Below are 23793 nucleotides of genomic sequence, written 5' to 3' on the forward strand. Positions count from 1 at the left end.
TAAGGCTTTTTTTTCATTAAAAAATGACCATGTATAGTAAGGCTTTTTTTTTTCATAAAAAAATGACCATGTATAGTAAGGCTTTATTTTTCATAAAAAAATGACCATGTATAGTAAGGCTTTTTTTTCATAAAAAAAATGACCATGTATAGTAAGGCTTTTTTTTTCATAAAAAAAATGACCATGTATAGTAAGGCTTTTTTTAATAAAAAAAAATGACCATGTATAGTAAGGCTTTTTTTTCATTAAAAAATGACCATGTATAGTAAGGCTTTTTTTTTTTCATAAAAAAATGACCATGTATAGTAAGGCTTTTTTTTTAATAAAAAAAATGACCATGTATAGTAAGGCTTTTTTTTCATAAAAAAATGACCATGTATAGTAAGGCTTTTTTTTTCATAAAAAAATGACCATGTATAGTAAGGCTTTATTTTTCATAAAAAAATGACCATGTATAGTAAGGCTTTTTTTTTCATAAAAAAATGACCATGTATAGTAAGGCTTTTTTTTTTCATAAAAAAAATGACCATGTTAAGGCTTTTTTTTTTCATAAAAAAACGACCATGTATAGTAAGGCTTTTTTTTCATAAAAAAATGACCATGTATAGTAAGGCTTTTTTTTCATAAAAAAATGACCATGAAAAGTAAGGCTTTTTTTTTCATAAAAAAAAGACCATGTATAGTAAGGCTTTTTTTTTAATAAAAAAAATGACCATGTATAGTAAGGCTTTTTTTTTTCATAAAAAAATGACCATGTATAGTAAGGCTTTTTTTTAATCAAAAAAATGACCATGTATAGTAAGGCTTTTTTTTCATAAAAAAATGACCATGTATAGTAAGGCTTTTTTTTTCATAAAAAAATGACCATGTATAGTAAGGCTTTTTTTTTCATTAAAAAATGACCATGTATAGTAAGGCTTTTTTTTTCATAAAAAAAATGACCATGTATAGTAAGGCTTTTTTTTCATAAAAAAAATGACCATGTTAAGGCTTTTTTTTTTTTCATAAAAAAATGACCATGTATAGTAAGGCTTTTTTTTTTCATAAAAAAATGACCATGTATAGTAAGGCTTTTTTTTTTTCATAAAAAAATGACCATGTATAGTAAGGCTTTTTTTTTTCATAAAAAAATGACCATGTATAGTAATGCTTTTTTTTCATAAAAAAAATGACCATGTATAGTAAGGCTTTTTTTTCATAAAAAAAATGACCATGTATAGTAAGGCTTTTTTTAATAAAAAAAAATGACCATGTATAGTAAGGCTTTTTTTTCATAAAAAAATGACCATGTATAGTAAGGCTTTTTTTTTCATAAAAAAATGACCATGTATAGTAAGGCTTTTTTTTTTTTTCATAAAAAAACAACCATGTATAGTAAGGCTTTTTTTTCATAAAAAAATGACCATGTATAGTAAGGCTTTTTTTTTTCGTAAAAAAATGACCATGTATGGTAAGGCTTTTTTTTCACAAAAAAAATGACCATGTATAGTAAGGCTTTTTTTTAATCAAAAAATGACCATGTATAGTAAGGCTTTTTTTTCATAAAAAAATGACCATGTATAGTAAGGCTTTTTTTTTCATAAAAAAATGACCATGTATAGTAAGGCTTTTTTTTTCATTAAAAAATGACCATGTATAGTAAGGCTTTTTTTTCATAAAAAAATGACCATGTATAGTAAGGCTTTTTTTTTTTCATAAAAAAATGACCATGTATAGTAAGCCTTTTTTTTTCATAAAAAAATGACCATGTATAGTAATGCTTTTTTTTCATAAAAAAAATGACCATGTATAGTAAGGCTTTTTTTTCATAAAAAAAATGACCATGTATAGTAAGGCTTTTTTTAATAAAAAAAATGACCATGTATAGTAAGGCTTTTTTTTCATAAAAAAATGACCATGTATAGTAAGGCTTTTTTTTTCATAAAAAAATTACCATGTATAGTAAGGCTTTTTTTTTTTTTCATAAAAAAACAACCATGTATAGTAAGGCTTTTTTTTCATAAAAAAATGACCATGTATAGTAAGGCTTTTTTTTTTCATAAAAAAATGACCATGTATGGTAAGGCTTTTTTTTTCACAAAAAAAATGACCATGTTAAGGCTTTTTTTTTTCATAAAAAAATGACCAAGTTATAGTAAGGTTTTTTTTTTCATAAAAAAATGACCATGTATAGTAAGGCTTTTTTTTAATTAAAAAAATGACCATGTATAGTAAGGCTTTTTTTCATAAAAAAATGACCATGTATAGTAAGGCTTTTTTTTTCATAAAAAAATGACCATGTATAGTAAGGCTTTTTTTTTTTCATAAAAAAATGACCATGTATAGTAAGGCTTTTTTTTAATAAAAAAAATGACCATGTATAGTAAGACTTTTTTTGTCATAAAAAAATGACCATGTTTAGTAAGGCTTTTTTTTAATCAAAAAAATAACCATGTATAGTAAGGCTTTTTTTTTTCATTAAAAAATGACCATGTTAAGGCTTTTTCTTTTCATAAAAAAATGACCATGTATAGTAAGGCTTTTCTTTTTCATAAAAAAATGACCATGTATAGTAAGGCTTTTTTTTTCATTAAAAAATGACGATGTATAGTAAGGCTTTTTTTTTTTCATAAAAAAATGACCATGTATAGTAAGGGTTTTTTTTTTTCATAAAAAAATGACCATGTATAGTAAGGCTTTTTTTTAATCCAAAAAATGACCATGTATAGTAAGGCTTTTTTTTCATAAAAAAATGACCATGTATAGTAAGGCTTTTTTTTTTCATAAAAAAATGACCATGTATAGTAAGGCTTTTTTTTTCATAAAAAAATGACCATGTATAGTAAGGCTTTTTTTTCATTAAAAAAATGACCATGTATAGTAAGGCTTTTTTTTCATAAAAAAATGACCATGTATAGTAAGGCTTTTTTTTCATAAAAAAAATGACCATGTATAGTAAGGCTTTTTTTTCATAAAAAAATGACCATGTATAGTAAGGCTTTTTTTTTTCATAAAAAAATGACCATGTATAGTAAGGCTTTTTTTTAATCAAAAAAAATGACCATGTATAGTAAGGCTTTTTTTTTCATAAAAAAATGACCATGTATAGTAAGGCTTTATTTTTCATAAAAAAATGACCATGTATAGTAAGGCTTTTTTTTCATTAAAAAAATGACCATGTATAGTAAGGCTTTTTTTTTCATAAAAAAAATGACCATGTATAGTAAGGCTTTTTTTTCATTAAAAAAATGACCATGTATAGTAAGGCTTTTTTTTTCATAAAAAAATGACCATGTATAGTAAGGCTTTTTTTAATAAAAAAAATGACCATGTATAGTAAGGCTTTTTTTTCATTAAAAAATGACCATGTATAGTAAGGCTTTTTTTTTTCATAAAAAAATGACCATGTATAGTAAGGCTTTTTTTTAATCAAAAAAAATGACCATGTATAGTAAGGCTTTTTTTTCATAAAAAAATGACCATGTATAGTAAGGCTTTTTTTTTTCATAAAAAATGACCATGTATAGTAAGGCTTTTTTTTTTCATAAAAAAATGACCATGTATAGTAAGGCTTTTTTTTAATAAAAAAAATGACCATGTATAGTAAGGCTTTTTTTTCATAAAAAAATGACCATGTATAGTAAGGCTTTTTTTTTCATAAAAAAATGACCATGTATAGTAAGGCTTTATTTTTCATAAAAAAATGACCATGTATAGTAAGGCTTTTTTTTCATTAAAAAAATGACCATGTATAGTAAGGCTTTTTTTTTCATAAAAAAAATGACCATGTATAGTAAGGCTTTTTTGAATAAAAACAAAAGACCATGTATAGTAAGGCTTTTTTTTCATTAAAAAATGACCATGTATAGTAAGGCTTTTTTTTGTCATAAAAAAATGACCATGTATAGTAAGGCTTTTTTTTAATCAAAAAAATAACCATGTATAGTAAGGCTTTTTTTTTCATTAAAAAATGACCATGTTAAGGCTTTTTCTTTTCATAAAAAAATGACCATGTATAGTAAGGCTTTTCTTTTTCATAAAAAAATGACCATGTATAGTAAGGCTTTTTTTTTCATTAAAAAATGACGATGTATAGTAAGGCTTTTTTTTTTTCATAAAAAAATGACCATGTATAGTAAGGGGTTTTTTTTTTCATAAAAAAATGACCATGTATAGTAAGGCTTTTTTTTAATCCAAAAAATGACCATGTATAGTAAGGCTTTTTTTTTCATAAAAAAATGACCATGTATAGTAAGGCTTTTTTTTTCACAAAAAAATGACCATGTATAGTAAGGCTTTTTTTTCATTAAAAAAATGACCATGTATAGTAAGGCTTTTTTTTTCATAAAAAAATGACCATGTATAGTAAGGCTTTATTTTTCATAAAAAAATGACCATGTATAGTAAGGCTTTTTTTTCATTAAAAAAATGACCATGTATAGTAAGGCTTTTTTTTTCATAAAAAAAATGACCATGTATAGTAAGGCTTTTTTGAATAAAAACAAAAGACCATGTATAGTAAGGCTTTTTTTTCATTAAAAAATGACCATGTATAGTAAGGCTTTTTTTTGTCATAAAAAAATGACCATGTATAGTAAGGCTTTTTTTTAATCAAAAAAATAACCATGTATAGTAAGGCTTTTTTTTTCATTAAAAAATGACCATGTTAAGGCTTTTTCTTTTCATAAAAAAATGACCATGTATAGTAAGGCTTTTCTTTTTCATAAAAAAATGACCATGTATAGTAAGGCTTTTTTTTTCATTAAAAAATGACGATGTATAGTAAGGCTTTTTTTTTTTCATAAAAAAATGACCATGTATAGTAAGGGGTTTTTTTTTTCATAAAAAAATGACCATGTATAGTAAGGCTTTTTTTTAATCCAAAAAATGACCATGTATAGTAAGGCTTTTTTTTTCATAAAAAAATGACCATGTATAGTAAGGCTTTTTTTTCATTAAAAAAATGACCATGTATAGTAAGGCTTTTTTTTCATAAAAAAATGACCATGTATAGTAAGGCTTTTTTTTCATAAAAAAAATGACCATGTATAGTAAGGCTTTTTTTTCATAAAAAAATGACCATGTATAGTAAGGCTTTTTTTTTTCATAAAAAAATGACCATGTATAGTAAGGCTTTTTTTTAATCAAAAAAAATGACCATGTATAGTAAGGCTTTTTTTTTCATAAAAAAATGACCATGTATAGTAAGGCTTTATTTTTCATAAAAAAATGACCATGTATAGTAAGGCTTTTTTTTCATTAAAAAAATGACCATGTATAGTAAGGCTTTTTTTTAATCCAAAAAATGACCATGTATAGTAAGGCTTTTTTTTCATAAAAAAATGACCATGTATAGTAAGGCTTTTTTTTTTCATAAAAAAATGACCATGTATAGTAAGGCTTTTTTTTTCATAAAAAAATGACCATGTATAGTAAGGCTTTTTTTTCATTAAAAAAATGACCATGTATAGTAAGGCTTTTTTTTCATAAAAAAATGACCATGTATAGTAAGGCTTTTTTTTCATAAAAAAAATGACCATGTATAGTAAGGCTTTTTTTTCATAAAAAAATGACCATGTATAGTAAGGCTTTTTTTTTTCATAAAAAAATGACCATGTATAGTAAGGCTTTTTTTTAATCAAAAAAAATGACCATGTATAGTAAGGCTTTTTTTTTCATAAAAAAATGACCATGTATAGTAAGGCTTTATTTTTCATAAAAAAATGACCATGTATAGTAAGGCTTTTTTTTCATTAAAAAAATGACCATGTATAGTAAGGCTTTTTTTTTCATAAAAAAAATGACCATGTATAGTAAGGCTTTTTTTTCATTAAAAAAATGACCATGTATAGTAAGGCTTTTTTTTTCATAAAAAAATGACCATGTATAGTAAGGCTTTTTTTAATAAAAAAAATGACCATGTATAGTAAGGCTTTTTTTTCATTAAAAAATGACCATGTATAGTAAGGCTTTTTTTTTTCATAAAAAAATGACCATGTATAGTAAGGCTTTTTTTTAATCAAAAAAAATGACCATGTATAGTAAGGCTTTTTTTTCATAAAAAAATGACCATGTATAGTAAGGCTTTTTTTTTTCATAAAAAATGACCATGTATAGTAAGGCTTTTTTTTTTCATAAAAAAATGACCATGTATAGTAAGGCTTTTTTTTAATAAAAAAAATGACCATGTATAGTAAGGCTTTTTTTTCATAAAAAAATGACCATGTATAGTAAGGCTTTTTTTTTCATAAAAAAATGACCATGTATAGTAAGGCTTTATTTTTCATAAAAAAATGACCATGTATAGTAAGGCTTTTTTTTCATTAAAAAAATGACCATGTATAGTAAGGCTTTTTTTTTCATAAAAAAAATGACCATGTATAGTAAGGCTTTTTTGAATAAAAACAAAAGACCATGTATAGTAAGGCTTTTTTTTCATTAAAAAATGACCATGTATAGTAAGGCTTTTTTTTGTCATAAAAAAATGACCATGTATAGTAAGGCTTTTTTTTAATCAAAAAAATAACCATGTATAGTAAGGCTTTTTTTTTCATTAAAAAATGACCATGTTAAGGCTTTTTCTTTTCATAAAAAAATGACCATGTATAGTAAGGCTTTTCTTTTTCATAAAAAAATGACCATGTATAGTAAGGCTTTTTTTTTCATTAAAAAATGACGATGTATAGTAAGGCTTTTTTTTTTTCATAAAAAAATGACCATGTATAGTAAGGGGTTTTTTTTTTCATAAAAAAATGACCATGTATAGTAAGGCTTTTTTTTAATCCAAAAAATGACCATGTATAGTAAGGCTTTTTTTTTCATAAAAAAATGACCATGTATAGTAAGGCTTTTTTTTTCACAAAAAAATGACCATGTATAGTAAGGCTTTTTTTTCATTAAAAAAATGACCATGTATAGTAAGGCTTTTTTTTTCATAAAAAAATGACCATGTATAGTAAGGCTTTTTTTTCATAAAAAAAATGACCATGTATAGTAAGGCTTTTTTTTCATAAAAAAAAATGACCATGTATAGTAAGGCTTTTTTTAATAAAAAAAAATGACCATGTATAGTAAGGCTTTTTTTTCATTAAAAAATGACCATGTATAGTAAGGCTTTTTTTTTTCATAAAAAAATGACCATGTATAGTAAGGCTTTTTTTTAATCAAAAAAATGACCATGTATAGTAAGGCTTTTTTTTCATAAAAAAATGACCATGTATAGTAAGGCTTTTTTTTTCATAAAAAATGACCATGTATAGTAAGGCTTTTTTTTTTCATAAAAAAATGACCATGTATAGTAAGGCTTTTTTTTAATAAAAAAAATGACCATGTATAGTAAGGCTTTTTTTTCATTAAAAAATGACCATGTATAGTAAGGCTTTTTTTTTCATAAAAAAATGACCATGTATAGTAAGGCTTTATTTTTCATAAAAAAATGACCATGTATAGTAAGGCTTTTTTTTCATAAAAAAAATGACCATGTATAGTAAGGCTTTTTTTTTCATAAAAAAAAATGACCATGTATAGTAAGGCTTTTTTTAATAAAAAAAAATGACCATGTATAGTAAGGCTTTTTTTTCATTAAAAAATGACCATGTATAGTAAGGCATTTTTTTTCATAAAAAAATGACCATGTATAGTAAGGCTTTTTTTTCATAAAAAAAATGACCATGTATAGTAAGGCTTTTTTTTTAATAAAAAAAATGACCATGTATAGTAAGGCTTTTTTTTCATAAAAAAATGACCATGTATAGTAAGGCTTTTTTTTTCATAAAAAAATGACCATGTATAGTAAGGCTTTATTTTTCATAAAAAAATGACCATGTATAGTAAGGCTTTTTTTTTCATAAAAAAATGACCATGTATAGTAAGGCTTTTTTTTTTCATAAAAAAAATGACCATGTTAAGGCTTTTTTTTTTCATAAAAAAACGACCATGTATAGTAAGGCTTTTTTTTCATAAAAAAATGACCATGTATAGTAAGGCTTTTTTTTTCATAAAAAAATGACCATGAAAAGTAAGGCTTTTTTTTTCATAAAAAAAAGACCATGTATAGTAAGGCTTTTTTTTAATAAAAAAAATGACCATGTATAGTAAGGCTTTTTTTTTTCATAAAAAAATGACCATGTATAGTAAGGCTTTTTTTTAATCAAAAAAATGACCATGTATAGTAAGGCTTTTTTTTCATAAAAAAATGACCATGTATAGTAAGGCTTTTTTTTTCATAAAAAAATGACCATGTATAGTAAGGCTTTTTTTTTCATTAAAAAATGACCATGTATAGTAAGGCTTTTTTTTTCATAAAAAAATGACCATGTATAGTAAGGCTTTTTTTTCATAAAAAAAATGACCATGTTAAGGCTTTTTTTTTTTTCATAAAAAAATGACCATGTATAGTAAGGCTTTTTTTTTTCATAAAAAAATGACCATGTATAGTAAGGCTTTTTTTTTTTCATAAAAAAATGACCATGTATAGTAAGGCTTTTTTTTTTTCATAAAAAAATGACCATGTATAGTAATGCTTTTTTTTCATAAAAAAAATGACCATGTATAGTAAGGCTTTTTTTTCATAAAAAAAATGACCATGTATAGTAAGGCTTTTTTTAATAAAAAAAATGACCATGTATAGTAAGGCTTTTTTTTCATAAAAAAATGACCATGTATAGTAAGGCTTTTTTTTTCATAAAAAAATGACCATGTATAGTAAGGCTTTTTTTTTTTCATAAAAAAACAACCATGTATAGTAAGGCTTTTTTTTCATAAAAAAATGACCATGTATAGTAAGGCTTTTTTTTTTCATAAAAAAATGACCATGTATGGTAAGGCTTTTTTTTCACAAAAAAAATGACCATGTATAGTAAGGCTTTTTTTTTAATCAAAAAATGACCATGTATAGTAAGGCTTTTTTTTCATAAAAAAATGACCATGTATAGTAAGGCTTTTTTTTTCATAAAAAAATGACCATGTATAGTAAGGCTTTTTTTTTCATTAAAAAATGACCATGTATAGTAAGGCTTTTTTTTTCATAAAAAAATGACCATGTATAGTAAGGCTTTTTTTTTCATAAAAAAAATGACCATGTTAAGGCTTTTTTTTTTTTCATAAAAAAATGACCATGTATAGTAAGGCTTTTTTTTTTCATAAAAAAATGACCATGTATAGTAAGGCTTTTTTTTTTTCATAAAAAAATGACCATGTATAGTAAGCCTTTTTTTTTCATAAAAAAATGACCATGTATAGTAATGCTTTTTTTTCATAAAAAAAATGACCATGTATAGTAAGGCTTTTTTTTCATAAAAAAAATGACCATGTATAGTAAGGCTTTTTTTAATTAAAAAAAATGACCATGTATAGTAAGGCTTTTTTTTCATAAAAAAATGACCATGTATAGTAAGGCTTTTTTTTTCATAAAAAAATTACCATGTATAGTAAGGCTTTTTTTTTTTTTCATAAAAAAACGACCATGTATAGTAAGGCATTTTTTTTCCACTCAAAAAAAACGACCATGTATAGTAAGGCATTTTTTTTCCACCCAAAAAAAATGACCAAGGCATTTTTTTTCCACCCAAAAAAAACGACTATGTATAGTAAGGCATTTTATTTCTCCCAAAAAAACGACCATGTATAGTAAGGCATTTTTTTCCACCCAAAAAAACGACCATGTATAGTAAGGCATTTTTTTCCACCCAAAAAAACGACCATGTATAGTAAGGCATTTTTTTTCCACCCCAAAAAAACGACCATGTATAGTAAGGCATTTTTTTTTCGACCCAAAAAAAACGACCATGTATAGTAAGGCATTTTTTTTTCGACCCAAAAAAAACGACCATGTATAGTAAGGCATTTTTTTTCCACTCAAAAAAAACGACCATGTATAGTAAGGCATTTTTTTTCCACCCAAAAAAAATGACCAAGGCATTTTTTTTCCACCCAAAAAAAACGACTATGTATAGTAAGGCATTTTATTTCTCCCAAAAAAACGACCATGTATAGTAAGGCATTTTTTTCCACCCAAAAAAACGACCATGTATAGTAAGGCATTTTTTTTCCACCCCAAAAAAACGACCATGTATAGTAAGGCATTTTTTTTTTCGACCCAAAAAAAACGACCATGTATAGTAAGGCATTTTTTTTCCACCCAAAAAAAAACAACCATGTATAGTAAGGCATTTTTTTTCCCACCCAAAAAAACGACCATGTATAGTAAGGCATTTTTTTTCCGAAAAAAAACAAACGACCATGTATAGTAAGGCTTTTTTTTCCGACAAAAGACGACCATGTATAGTAAGGCTTTTTTTTCCGACAAAAAAACGACCATGTATAGTAAGGCATTTTTTTTCCACCCAAAAAAAACGACCATGTATAGTAAGGCATTTTTTTTCCACCCCAAAAAAAACGACCATGTATAGTAAGGCATTTTTTTTTCTCCCCCAAAAAACGACTATGTATAGTAAGGCATTTTTTTTCCACCCAAAAAAAACGACCATGTATAGTAAGGCATTTTTTTTCCACCCAAAAAAACCGACCATGTATAGTAAGGCATTTTTTTTTCCACCCAAAAAAAACGACCATGTATAGTAAGGCATTTTTTTCCACCCAAAAAAAACGACCATGTATAGTAAGGCATTTTTTTTCCACCCAAAAAAAACGACCATGTATAGTAAGGCATTTTTTTTCCACCCAAAAAAAACGACCATGTATAGAAAGGCATTTTTTTTCCACCCAAAAAAAACGACCATGTATAGTAAGGCATTTTTTTTTTCGACCCAAAAAAAACGACCATGTATAGTAAGGCATTTTTTTTCCACCCAAAAAAAACGACCATGTATAGTAAGGCATTTTTTTTCCACCCAAAAAAAATGACCATGTATAGTAAGGCATTTTTTTTCCACCCCAAAAAAACGACCATGTATAGTAAGGCATTTTTTTTTCTCCCCCAAAAAACGACTATGTATAGTAAGGCATTTTTTTTCCACCCAAAAAAAACGACCATGTATAGTAAGGCATTTTTTTTCCACCCCAAAAAAACGACCATGTATAGTAAGGCATTTTTTTTTTCGACCCAAAAAAAACGACCATGTATAGTAAGGCATTTTTTTTCCACCCAAAAAAAAACCATGTATAGTAAGGCATTTTTTTCCCACCCAAAAAAACGACCATGTATAGTAAGGCATTTTTTTTTCGACCCAAAAAAAAACGACCATGTATAGTAAGGCATTTTTTTTCCACTCAAAAAAAACGACCATGTATAGTAAGGCATTTTTTTTCCACCCAAAAAAAATGACCAAGGCATTTTTTTTCCACCCAAAAAAAACGACTATGTATAGTAAGGCATTTTATTTCTCCCAAAAAAACGACCATGTATAGTAAGGCATTTTTTTCCACCCAAAAAAACGACCATGTATAGTAAGGCATTTTTTTTCCACCCCAAAAAAAACGACCATGTATAGTAAGGCATTTTTTTTTCGACCCAAAAAAAAACGACCATGTATAGTAAGGCATTTTTTTTCCACTCAAAAAAAACGACCATGTATAGTAAGCCATTTTTTTTCCACCCAAAAAAAATGACCAAGGCATTTTTTTTCCACCCAAAAAAAACGACCATGTATAGTAAGGCATTTTTTTTCCACCCCAAAAAAACGACCATGTATAGTAAGGCATTTTTTTTTTCGACCCAAAAAAAACGACCATGTATAGTAAGGCATTTTTTTTCCGAAAAAAAAAAACGACCATGTATAGTAAGGCTTTTTTTTCCGACAAAAGACGACCATGTATAGTAAGGCTTTTTTTTCCGACAAAAAAACGACTATGTATAGTAAGGCATTTTTTTTCCACCCAAAAAAAACGACCATGTATAGTAAGGCATTTTTTTTCCACCCAAAAAAAACGACCATGTATAGTAAGGCATTTTTTTTCCACCCAAAAAAAACGACCATGTATAGTAAGGCATTTTTTTCCACCCAAAAAAAACGACCATGTATAGTAAGGCATTTTTTTTCCACCCAAAAAAAACGACCATGTATAGTAAGGCATTTTTTTTCCACCCAAAAAAAACGACCATGTATAGTAAGGCATTTTTTTTCCACCCAAAAAAACGACCATGTATAGTAAGGCATTTTTTTTTCGACCCAAAAAAAACGACCATGTATAGTAAGGCATTTTTTTTCCACCCAAAAAAAACGACCATGTATAGTAAGGCATTTTTTTTTCTCCCCCAAAAAACGACTATGTATAGTAAGGCATTTTTTTTCCACCCAAAAAAAACGACCATGTATAGTAAGGCATTTTTTTTCCACCCCAAAAAAACGACCATGTATAGTAAGGCATTTTTTTTTTCGACCCAAAAAAAACGACCATGTATAGTAAGGCATTTTTTTTCCACCCAAAAAAAAACAACCATGTATAGTAAGGCATTTTTTTTCCACCCAAAAAAAAGACGACCATGTATAGTAAGGCATTTTTTTTCCACCCAAAAAAAAACGACCATGTATAGTAAGGCATTTTTTTTCTCCCAAAAAAACGACCATGTATAGTAAGGCATTTTTTTTCCACCCAAAAAAAACGACCATGTATAGTAAGGCATTTTTTTTCCACCTAAAAAAAGACGACCATGTATAGTAAGGCATTTTTTTTTTCGACCCAAAAAAGACAACCATGTATAGTAAGGCGTTTTTTATTTGACTAAAAAAACGACCATGTATAGTAAGGCATTTTTTATTTTGCTAAAAAAACGACCATGTATAGTAAGGCATTTTTTATTTTGCTAAAAAAACGACCATGTATAGTAAGGCATTTTTTTTCCACCCAAAAAAAACGACCATGTATAGTAAGGCATTTTTTTTCCACCCAAAAAAAACGACCATGTATAGTAAGGCATTTTTTTTCACCCAAAAAAACCGACCATGTATAGTAAGGCATTTTTTTTCCACCCAAAAAAAAAACGACCATGTATAGTAAGGCATTTTTTTTCCACCCAAAAAAAACGACCATGTATAGTAAGGCATTTTTTTTTCTCCCAAAAAAACGACTATGTATAGTAAGGCATTTTTTTCTACCCCAAAAAAAACGACCATGTATAGTAAGGCATTTTTTTCCTCCCAGAAAAAAACGACCATGTATAGTAAGGCATTTTTTTTCTACCCCCCCCAAAAAAACTACCATGTATATTAAGGCATTTTTTTTTCTCCCCAAAAAACGACTATGTATAGTAAGGCATTTTTTTCCCCCTTTTTTTTTTTTTTTTTTTTTTTTTCTTTTTTTTAAAGAGCTCAGAATTGTTCATTCGGTAGTCTTACCGATTCAACGTCTTGTCATCATTGCTCTTTTTTTTTTTTTTTTTGTGTGTGTATGTGTGCGTGCGTTTGCGTGCGTGCGTTTGCGTGCGTGCGTTTGCGTGCGTGCGCGTGCGTGCGTGTGCGTGCGTGCAAATACGTATAAATTTATACTCATTCATTCACCTAAAACCTTATAAATATCCCATTACCCTTCGCCTTAACCAGGTACTTCAGAATCTTGCCAGAGTCGTGAGGTTTAAATGGTCAGGAGACCAGAGAAAAGGTCAGAAGAAAAAAAAGAAATAAAGAGAAAAGAAAGGTAAATCAAAGTGAAATCCAGCACCGACCAAACACTTCCTGTCTTAGTCTTACGCCAACCCCGGAAGCCTCTAAATTCCAGCAAATTTAGCGAGATCTCAAGAGCCCAGAGGAAAAACTAAAGAGAGGAAGGAGGGAAGGATCGATAAGGCAGAGTGAGATCCATAGAAGCCAGTACATCCAATCCATCAAGGTGAAGTCCAGCACCAACAAGACCCCTCCTGCGTGGTTACAAAACCAGAGTCTTATGCCAACCCCAGAAACCTCATACTTCTAATAAATTAAGATCTCAAGTGACCAGAGGAAAAACTAAAGAGAGGAAGGAGGGAAGGATAGATAATGCAAAGTGAGAACCACAGACACCAGCACCAACTGATTCAAGGGGCTGTGGGAGGGAGAGGGTACTTCTGTTGAGTTTCAGTAGATGCTGGTGCGACGGATCTGGCATGCATAAGGACCACCACTTTTTTCCCCCTAATAAAACGACCATGTATATAGTAAGGCATTTTTTTCTCTCCCCAAAAAAACGACCATGTATAGTAAGGCATTTTTTTTTGTCCCAAAAAAACGACCATGTATAGTAAGACATTTTTTTCTCTCCCCAAAAAAACGACTATGTATAGTAAGGCTTTTTTTTTTCTCCCAAAAAAACGACCATGTATAGTTAGGCAGTTTTTTTCCACCCCAAAAAACCGACCATGTATAGTAAGGCATTTTTTTTTTCTCCCCAAAAAAACGACCATGTATAGTAAGGCATTTTTTTTTCTCCCCAAAAAAACGACCATGTATAGTAAGGCATATTTATTTCAAAGAAAATAACAATCTATAGCAAATCTTTTTTCTTTCTAAAGGACCATGTATAGTACGTGTGGGCCGCGTCCCAATATTTGTACTTCCGACTTTGTTCCCCTCGGTTGCGCGTTCCCGTCGATGGCTGCGAGTGTGTCGTGTGTCTGTCAGTTTTCTGAAGCACCTCAGAGAGCTGAGAAGCCCTGCGTGCCCCCGCCCATCGACGGGAGCAGGCGGTTGGGCGGCGCAGGGGTGGGGGATGCTAGTGTTGGAACTCGGCCCACACGTCACAACCCGGAACCGGAATCAAAGCTGATGTGCAAAGAGGGAAGTCCCTCTTCCGTGGCATATACCCCATATATTGTTTGTGAACAGGTGAATCAGAGTTATATAAAAGAGAATCCAGTTCCGAGAGCGTTTCAAAATCATGGTATTTGAACACGTGACGTTTCAAAAATTATCTATTGTTTCTGAACAGGTGAATCAGAGTTATATAAAAGAGAATTCTGTTACGAGAGCGTGTCATAATTATGCGCTTTGAACACATGACATTTTAAAAACAAAAGCTTTCGACGAGGATGGGATTCGAACCCACGCGTGCAGAGCACAATGGATTAGCAGTCCATCGCCTTAACCACTCGGCCACCTCGTCGTGAGCGTCATGTGTTTATGTAAACATAGATAAAGGTTGTCCTTTATTAAAACGGCTGTGGGATTACATAGATAAAGGTTGTCCTTTATTAAAACGTCAAAAGAATTGCTATGGGATTTTAACGATAACACTTCAAAGATACCACGTCTATCCTATACGTTTACACGAGCGTTTACTGTCACGTTCACATCGAACGAATTCACTCCAGTTTACTTCAAAACATGAAGACGCATTAGTTAAAGATTAAAAATGTGTTGTGCCGCCATTTCTAGTCATTAAAAGACAGCGAAACGAAACACATTACAAAACGGAACAAATAATTCACCATAGCTGCCCACAAAGCAAACTTTCCCTATCCTCGTCCGCCCCCTCGTGGTATGAAAAGCACACTACACCTAAAACTGTCAAAGCACCTTTGGAGAGAAAAAGAGTATGTATGGTAATGATGACTTGGGAGAAAACAAATAAAAACAAGCCAATACGCATGTATTTTATTTTATTTTAATTCCCCAAAGATTTTGATTCTAATTAATTTTGACGTTTGATGAAAACATCAATGTGCAAATTCAGAACTCCTCAGATGGATGATTTTCTGCCTTCACGAGGCAAACTATGGAGGATACTTCTCTATATAATTTGTTATGATCACACTCACACATCAGCCTTGCACAGGCAGATAACAGAATTCTTACTACTCCTGTACTGGACGCTATCATCGGTTGATTCAAAGTTCATTGTAAGCCTTCGCAAGGGCTGCAGGTGCCGTCTTGTCATTTTTACACTTGGTGACGGACGGTCAGCATTAAGATGTTTGGTGCTGTTTTATTGTTTAGCCTTGTGCCTCTCACTTCCTTCCATATTGTAAGTATTGTACATTTATTATCACAAGTATGTTTTGTTTTTTTCACTTTTTGATGACATACTAAAGTTGTATATTGCTTTCATTATTCATAGATACCAATTTCACCTGCGGTGCATGGTATGTCAAAGGATTACTTTTAATATACTGTATACATGACGTCAGCGTGTGGAAAAAGCTGTTGGTTACGACTTCATATTTTTGTTACAGAGGTATATGAGAACGGTGAAGATTTGAACCCATTCCTCAACGATGGTGAGATGAAAAAAAAAAAAGCTAATCAAATTTCAAATTTTAATTTGCTTGCATTTCTTCTGCAGGGTCAGATATCAAGCTGTTTGAGGGTGACATTTTCATTGACGTAAGCGAGCTCTTTGGATATTTTTCTAATTCTTTCACCGTTTTTTTTTTTTTTTTTATCGCTATCTTATATCTTCCATCTTTTCTTGCATGGTTCAGAAAGGAAGGAATGCCGTGAAGGACAAAAGATACAGATGGAAATTTCCTATTCCTTACATTCTGGGTGACGATTTAGGTATGTCCATGTGTATACTGTAAATACACCATTACAAACTCAGTAAGAAGACATCAATGGTTGTTTACTGAGCATAGCTTTTATTAATAGTACTAGGGAGACACAAGGAAAATATAAATTACATTTGCAATACACAAGCTAATCATTTCCAGTCAAGTATCTCTGGTCTATCTCTATTCATGCACTACGATGGACTGGTGACCAGTTCAGTGTTTTTAATTTTAGTCTTTCGGCCGAAGTCACGTGACTCTGAAGAGGAAAAGAGGCCCAGAAAATTAATTTTAATGTTGATGGAAACGGACTTATTTCCTTCAAGAACACCATCCTTTTGAAAATACCGTACAGTGTTTTGGTGAAACAACTGCAATTGCTGTAAACAGTACCGTCGTAAAGTTTTAATGAGCTTTTATTTGAAGTGTTCATACCTTGTTTACTCCTCAGATCTAAACGCCAAAGGCTGCGTGCACCAGGCCTTTGAGATGTATCGCCTCAAATCTTGCATTGACTTCAAACCTTATGAAGGAGAGAAGACATTCATCAAGTTTGAGAAGAGAGGAGGGTATGACTTGCGATTTCCAACCTGTTGCGTAATGCAGTTAATCATTTCTTGATGCGTTTTTTCGTAATCACAATGAAACAAAACTTTTGAAAAAAATATAAACAACAGGCAGTACAGTGTCAATTCTGAGTGGTTTGAACGTTCTCATGACCTCACTTCTGGGAAAATTTCAAATATTCTGGTTTCGTCAAACTATATCTCTAGCTTAACCTGTGAATTTAAAGGGTCCAATTTTTCCCCCATCCAGTTTTGTGGAGATTCTGCAATCCGGCTAACTCAATATAAATCAAACATAGTGCTCAAATAAACTCTACTTGAATTTCTTGTAGGTGTTTCTCCAGTGTTGGAGACCAGCAGACTGGTCAGATTCTGTCTTTAGGGTCAGGCTGCGACCACAAGGCAGTGATTGAACATGAGCTCCTCCACGCTTTGGGCTTTTACCATGAGCAGTCCCGTACAGACAGGGATGACTATGTGGACATCTGGCTGGATCAAGTTCAACCAGGTAAAGTTGTGCTATTCTCAAAACTAGAAGTCTTAACGTGACATTTTGGGACACACAGATTTGAGAAAAGGTAAGGTATACTTCATAGTTCTACCTGGGATTCAGACCATTGGTACCAAACAGTTAATAGACACTCACATAGATCACTTTTATATACGGTACTTTCTTGCCAAAAATGTCACCATCAGTCTGTGATCTTTTTGATCGGAAGAAGATTCACATTTAGCCAAGCAAGATTCTGAGCAGACAGCAAACAAAGATGGACGGTGGGGTTTGTTTACATCTACATAAGATGACTAACTGTAAAGGTTTGCAAGAATTACTTTTAAAAACTAACTTGTCAGATAGAAAGACATTTCGGATCCACTTTGGATTACAGCATGGGAGATGTTTCAAAGTGGCATGATGTCCACTCGCCAGATATTCATCAAAATTTAGTGGAGAACGCTAGTGTTTACCCTAAAGAGAAACTGCCAACTTTCAAGTCTTTGGATGCTTCCAAAATATGTGATGTGTGGCCATGTACAGGCCATACTACATCATGATTTCAATACAGAATTTTGTTTTAAATTTACTTAACATTTCAAGACTTAGAGGGCAAGTTTGACCAAATAGCAACGATAACTTACCAGATATGAAATGAGCACCGCAAACGCTGGTATTCCTGATTATGTCCTCGTTCCAGCCAGTTCCTTTTGGAAGTGAGAAAACTTTTAACTAATTTCTACTCTGATTCGTACACAACACACAACACACAACAGCTATGCATGTTGATCATGTTTGACACTATTCAAAATACGCTCTAACTTTTTTTGTGTGTGTCTTTCTAGAAACAAATGGAAAGTACGTTTGGGACAACCCTGCAAAGGTGGGGGAATATGACCCTTCCTGTGATTGCCACAAAGGAGGATCTTGGGGTTGGAGAAATTTTGTCAAGCACTTTGACCTTCGGCGGAGTAATTACCTTAAGAACGGCGATCTCATCATCTTCATCGACTTTGAGGGTTCGTAGTCTGGAGTTGACTGTAATGATGACAATGCTGGTGTTGAAACTGATTGAAAGACCTCTTTATTATTTATCCTTTTGCAGATATAACACCACTGATCCAAACAGAAGTCCCTGTTAAAACAACTGAATAATTGCAACTGTGCTAACTACCAGCAGGTAAAAATAAAAACAAAACAAAAAAAACTTTGTTATAGAAAGGTGATTACATTCTTTCATTCTATGTACCACTTATATAAAGCAATGTGTTCTTTTGTTTTTTAATGTAGACATGTTTCTGGAACGAGAGCAGCACGTGACGCAAGATGTCATCATCAAAGTATGGTATCAACTGCGTGGGTGTTTCTAATATTTGGCCATTACATTACAAACATCCTGTGATTTAACCAAATACTGATGAAGACATACTTAATGACTATTAAAATGCATGTATATAATGCAAATCATCTTTAATCTTTATATAACCATAAACAATATCTGAGCATTGGTTTGGTGTATTCATGACTTTATGACATTTTTTTTTTTTTAATAAAAAAACATTTTCTTCTGCAAAAAGAAACACACGATGTAAACAATGTTCAACATATCATGCTGGCTACTGTACTCTTCTCTGAATGCTGAATTACTGTGCCAGATATATTGATAATGGAGACGCATTTTTGAACGTGAAACATGATTTTGTAGTGGTAGTGTCGGAGCCAATGGCTCGACCGCCGCTTACCTTCTACAGCTGAAAATAGAAATATCCGTGCGGCGGGCTCCGGCACGACGCAGCTGAGACGCAGTCGACAAGCAAAGCACACGCAATCGGCTGTAATTTGAACAATCTGAATGAATGGAAACGCTGGTTCCGGCCCGACCTCGCCAACATTATTTCACTTTAGAGGAAAATAGGGGCAACCGTCATTGTGCCACAGTAAGTGCCTCCTGTCCATTACACAATTCTTAAAACATGTGCGGGTGAAAAATATGATATTTATAAAAATAATATTTTAACACTTCAATTTGAGTCTTAAGTTGCGTCTTAAGTCCATTCATGCCTTTTTCCATGATGTGCTGGATCAGGCAGTAGTGAGGAAGCAGCTGTGTCGCTGTGTCATGATCTGAAGGCTGTCAAAAGTGACACAAAGTAGATCAGCAAAAGCCGGATGTCGCTGGCGACCATACCTGCAAATGAGAAGAGTGGAAGAAGTTAAAGATGACATGGATGATTCTCTGCTTAGAGCGGTCTCTGTGAGTACAGAAGACAAACCTCTCACTAGAAGAAGCATCCTTTCCATGGTCACTTCCATTTACGACCTGCTGGAGCGAGCATGAAGCTGTGTTGCTGTGTCATGACCTGAAGACTTCAGTCTAATGGGTCCGCAACAGCCAGATGGTGCTGGCAACTATACTTGAAAATGAAACAAGTTAAAGATCAGGATGATTCACTCCCTTGGAGCTCTGAGTGCAATGACTTGATATTTTGTTTGAAATTTAAAATCACCATTCAAGACAAACGTCTCACACCAGATCCTTTTTGCATGGTCACTTTCATTTGGGACCAGCTGTGAATGCTGGCACCAGTAGTTCTACCTGCAAAACAGATCTTACAGGAATTGTGCAGACTGCAGCTGAGCTGGGACGCCATCATTCCAGAAGTTCTGGTCCATCAATAGTCTCCGAATGGATGAAAAGTCTTGACTGCTCAGCGAGTTTGATGTGAACAAACCAGCACATTTTAGGAGAATATTTGCTCAGCGTCATCATTTTTGCAAAGCCAGGGGATATGGATATGGCACAGTGAGTTTACAGTGGAATAGCTGCAATCAAATACATTGTACCCTCAAGACTACCAATTCACACTTGGAATAAACTGTGGCAACTTTAGCCGAGCACATGGACAAAAACTTCAGGACAGAGTTCCACATATGTACAGCTTGGACTCTTTTCTGGACAAATAGCATAGGTGTGTTGTTGTCCATCAACAATGAAGTATGAGATTCCGTACATTTATAACCAACAAGGTTTATGAAATTCTGTAAGTATCCACTGTGTCACAGTGGAAGCACATATACACTCTAAAACCCTGCTGATTATATATCAAGAGGACAGGTGGAGTCCTAGCAGAATCAAGTCTGGATCTTTGGGATCAATATGAACCACAACAGAATTAAATTGATGATACACATTCATTTGTATACAAATGAGATCAAATACATATGGTTATTTGTATTCTATGTATACACTGACTGCTCTGGGTTTTGATCACTAGTGTAGCATTTCTTGTGAAAAACGTTTTACCATGTCTCCTTTTCGTCATGAGACTTTCTAAAGGCTTAGATTGGCCCTTGACATTGTCCTTGATCTCACCAAACCGATGACAGTGAGATCCTAGCCTTTCTTTTAACAAATTCCACTAAATCCATAAAATAGACCAGTGTTTCTCAACCCTGGTCCTCAGGTCACAACATCCAGCCTGTTATCCATGTCTCCCTATTCCCAATGCAGGTGATTCCAATGACAGTTCATCAGCAGGCTCTGGAGAAGCTTGAAAACGAACCTCACCTGAGTTGGAATCGGGAGACATGGAAAAAGAGCTGGATAGTGTGCCCTGATCGAGGACCAGAGTTGAGAAACAGTGACAAAGGCAATTCTATTTGGCTTATCAAGGAAAAAGGCGAACCCTATAATCCTTTTCTCTAAATTTGTTTGGAAATTTTTGTCGATGGCGGCTTGCATGTTAGTGACATCATCTGACTCAGGCTGCATCTGACGGTGTAGTGATACGTGTTGACAGAGCAAGTTTATGTAAAGCTTTGCCATTGTCTGTCCTTATAGAAGACCAGCTCAAAGCTTTACATGCTGTAGCAACAATGTAAGCATTTCCAAAATGTTCCTCCAGACCCTCTCTGCTTCACGGTATCCTTGGTGTGGTTTCATGTACATACAACTTCTTACTATCTCTCTGGGCTCTCTGCATGTGTACTGCTCTTGAAAGTATAGACGGTCATTGTTCCTCTGTTACTCTCCATATAATGCTCAACCGACACCATAAAGGGTCTGTACTCCAAGGCATCGCCTTTGTAGACCAGTGTTTCTCAACCCTGGTCCTTGGGGCACACTAGCAGCCTGTTTTTCCATGTCTCCCGATTCCAACACAGGTGAGGATTGTTATCAGGCTTCTCCAGAGCTTGCTGATGAACTGTCATTAGAATCACCTGCATTGGGAATATGGGAACATAGAAAACAGACTGGATAGTGTGCCCTGAAGACCAGGGTTGAGAAACACTGTTGTAGACGATGTTTTGTGAGATCGAAGTGAAGATGGTAATGTGCTATGGTGCCAAAGTGCAATAACTTTTGTTTATCCAACAACTCCGCACCGTCTCCTCACGGTTGTTTGTCTTATTGTCCACTTGTTGATCTTTTATATATTGCTTCCAACTGCTGGAGGAATGACATTCCTTTCGCTGAACGATTATAGACGCTAATCCAAAGCTCTTGCTTGATTGCTCCACGCAAAAGTTCACCTATTGCTGCTGTACGCCTAGCTTGTTCCAGGGCTGCTTTAAGTTCCTGAGATACTGCTGCTATACCCTCCTGTCCTTTTAACTCTTTTGGCTTTTCTTCCTGTTCCAGTGTGGCTTCTCCAAGCTTAGCATCACATTCTAGTGACACTGGGTTGACCCTCTCTTCGATTTCTGTTAATTTGAGCAGAATCTTCTCTGCAAATGTGATCTCAGTTTGCAGCGAAGTTGATGGCGCTTTTTTCCCCATTGCCGTTTTAGCTACCTGTTCCATTAGTGGTTCTTTTGCTGTTTGAAGCCTGCGTTCCCATTCCATTGCATGAAGCCTATCTTCCTGTTCTATTGTAGCAATAAATAAAGCGTTAAGCCTAGCTTGCCGCTCCATAGTGGCTTCTTTAAGCTTAGCTTCCTGTTCCTTTGCTGCAGCTTTCCAGCTGCTGTATGACGAACTTGAACGACCAGAGCTTGCCTTTGATCGCTTATACATCCTTGACAATGCCCCTGATATACTGTCAAAAGGAAAAACAGTTCTCTTGACTTCATTGGCTTCTTTTGTACTTTCATGTCTCTTCCATTCATGAACTTGTGCAATGAAGAACTCAAACCGTTCACCTTTTTGTTTAAACCAAATCTCCTGATCATTGTCTATATCTTTGCCGGATATTATTTGCTTCAATACTTTAACAATAAGATTCAGATAAAGAAATTCTAACAAGACATCCTCCAACTCAATTAACTTATCTTCGATGAGTTCCGCATTGGAGTCTACAGTCATCAATCCAAGTATTTTGTCCTTCTTCTTAGTTAATTGAGTTGACTTAATTTTCCTGAATGCCATTGTATTTTCTAGTTGTTGTTCCAACATAGTTTCCATGGTTTCATCTTTAGGTGCCACTTGTTGAGGTTCCATTGTATCTGTATCGCTTTCTATCTTTATGATGTGAGATGAAAGCCTTGTTAGATGTTGTTAGCTCCTCAGCAATCAATGTTTTAATCCCAATGAGTCAATCAGGAAAAGGTTTGTTTCAAATCCACAGAGTTGCTCAAGAGAACGTTCTTTTCAAGTCCAAAGCGTTGATCAGGAGACGGTTCTGGAAGGTCCTGATTTACGCACTGTATTTCATCCAGGTTGTTAGTAATCCACTTGAGCCCATTCTTCATGTTTCTCAAGACTGCTTTAATCACTAACAAACAAACACACTATAAACTTAAAGTAGACACGGTCAGAGTATGATGTGTCTCTGCAGCTCAACGATGATTGATTTTTTTTCTCCCACAATGCCTAAGATAAAAGCTCTTTGTGGACACAATATGCAATTACATAAAGACATTACACATATGACATCAACAGTGACATTGCTCTTAGCACTTAACCCACAGGCCTACAGCCAGGATGCTGTATTTATCAAGTATGTTTGTTCTATTTTCAACATTGTGTTATGAGTTATTGTTTTTACCATTCTACTGCCAAATGTTTGTGACCATTTTGTTTTTTTTCAGGCTCACACTAATTCACAATAATGCAGATTTTAATTTGAATATAGATTGATGGATAAAACAATATGTACACTACTCAAAAGAAGTTAGTAATATTGTGCTATTTTGTCTGTAATTAATCTGATACATTCATTATTTTTCACGTACAATTAGTACCTTTAAAACACATTTTGCAATTTGCTATCGACTGAAAATGACATCACAAGGGCTCAGTTAACAAATCACAGCTCAATTGTACGTGAAAAATAATGAAAACATTAAAATTTATTATAGGCAAAATATTAAATGTCTGACTGCCAAAAATGGCTAAA

The 23793-nt window shown here is 32.2% G+C and overlaps 1 protein-coding gene, 2 long non-coding RNA genes and 1 other non-coding gene across 5 annotated transcripts; 1 reads left to right on the forward strand and 3 right to left on the reverse strand.

Annotated features, from left to right (window-relative positions):
• Positions 1 to 14930: 14930 nt before the first annotated feature.
• Positions 14931 to 15012, reverse strand: trnas-gcu (transfer RNA serine (anticodon GCU)). Its single transcript has one exon. It is a non-coding gene; the product is annotated as a tRNA-Ser (tRNA).
• Positions 15013 to 15064: 52 nt separating this feature from the next.
• On the forward strand, positions 15065 to 18963 carry LOC144010885 (meprin A subunit alpha-like). The gene is made up of 10 exons (XM_077511404.1): positions 15065 to 15873; positions 15967 to 15991; positions 16082 to 16126; positions 16192 to 16232; positions 16331 to 16406; positions 16848 to 16965; positions 17295 to 17470; positions 18301 to 18474; positions 18561 to 18635; positions 18746 to 18963. The coding sequence occupies exons 1-9, from the start codon at positions 15820 to 15822 to the stop codon at positions 18608 to 18610; spliced, it is 759 nt and encodes a 252-aa protein (XP_077367530.1). The 5' UTR covers positions 15065 to 15819; the 3' UTR covers positions 18611 to 18635; positions 18746 to 18963.
• On the reverse strand, positions 16843 to 18523 carry LOC144010887 (uncharacterized). The gene is made up of 3 exons (XR_013281382.1): positions 18435 to 18523; positions 18100 to 18162; positions 16843 to 16919 (listed from the first exon to the last, which is right to left on the reverse strand). It is a non-coding gene; the product is annotated as an uncharacterized LOC144010887 (long non-coding RNA).
• LOC144010886 (uncharacterized) lies at positions 18549 to 21594 on the reverse strand. 2 transcript variants are annotated; one of them, XR_013281380.1, is made up of 3 exons: positions 19963 to 21594; positions 19729 to 19864; positions 18549 to 19643 (listed from the first exon to the last, which is right to left on the reverse strand). It is a non-coding gene; the product is annotated as an uncharacterized LOC144010886 (long non-coding RNA). The 2 variants fall into 2 exon arrangements; XR_013281381.1 differs by having other exon boundaries at positions 19729 to 19869.
• Positions 21595 to 23793: the final 2199 nt, after the last annotated feature.

Source organism: Festucalex cinctus, chromosome 21 (genome assembly GCF_051991245.1).
Source record: "Festucalex cinctus isolate MCC-2025b chromosome 21, RoL_Fcin_1.0, whole genome shotgun sequence".
In the NCBI taxonomy this organism is placed as follows: Eukaryota; Metazoa; Chordata; class Actinopteri; order Syngnathiformes; family Syngnathidae; genus Festucalex; species Festucalex cinctus.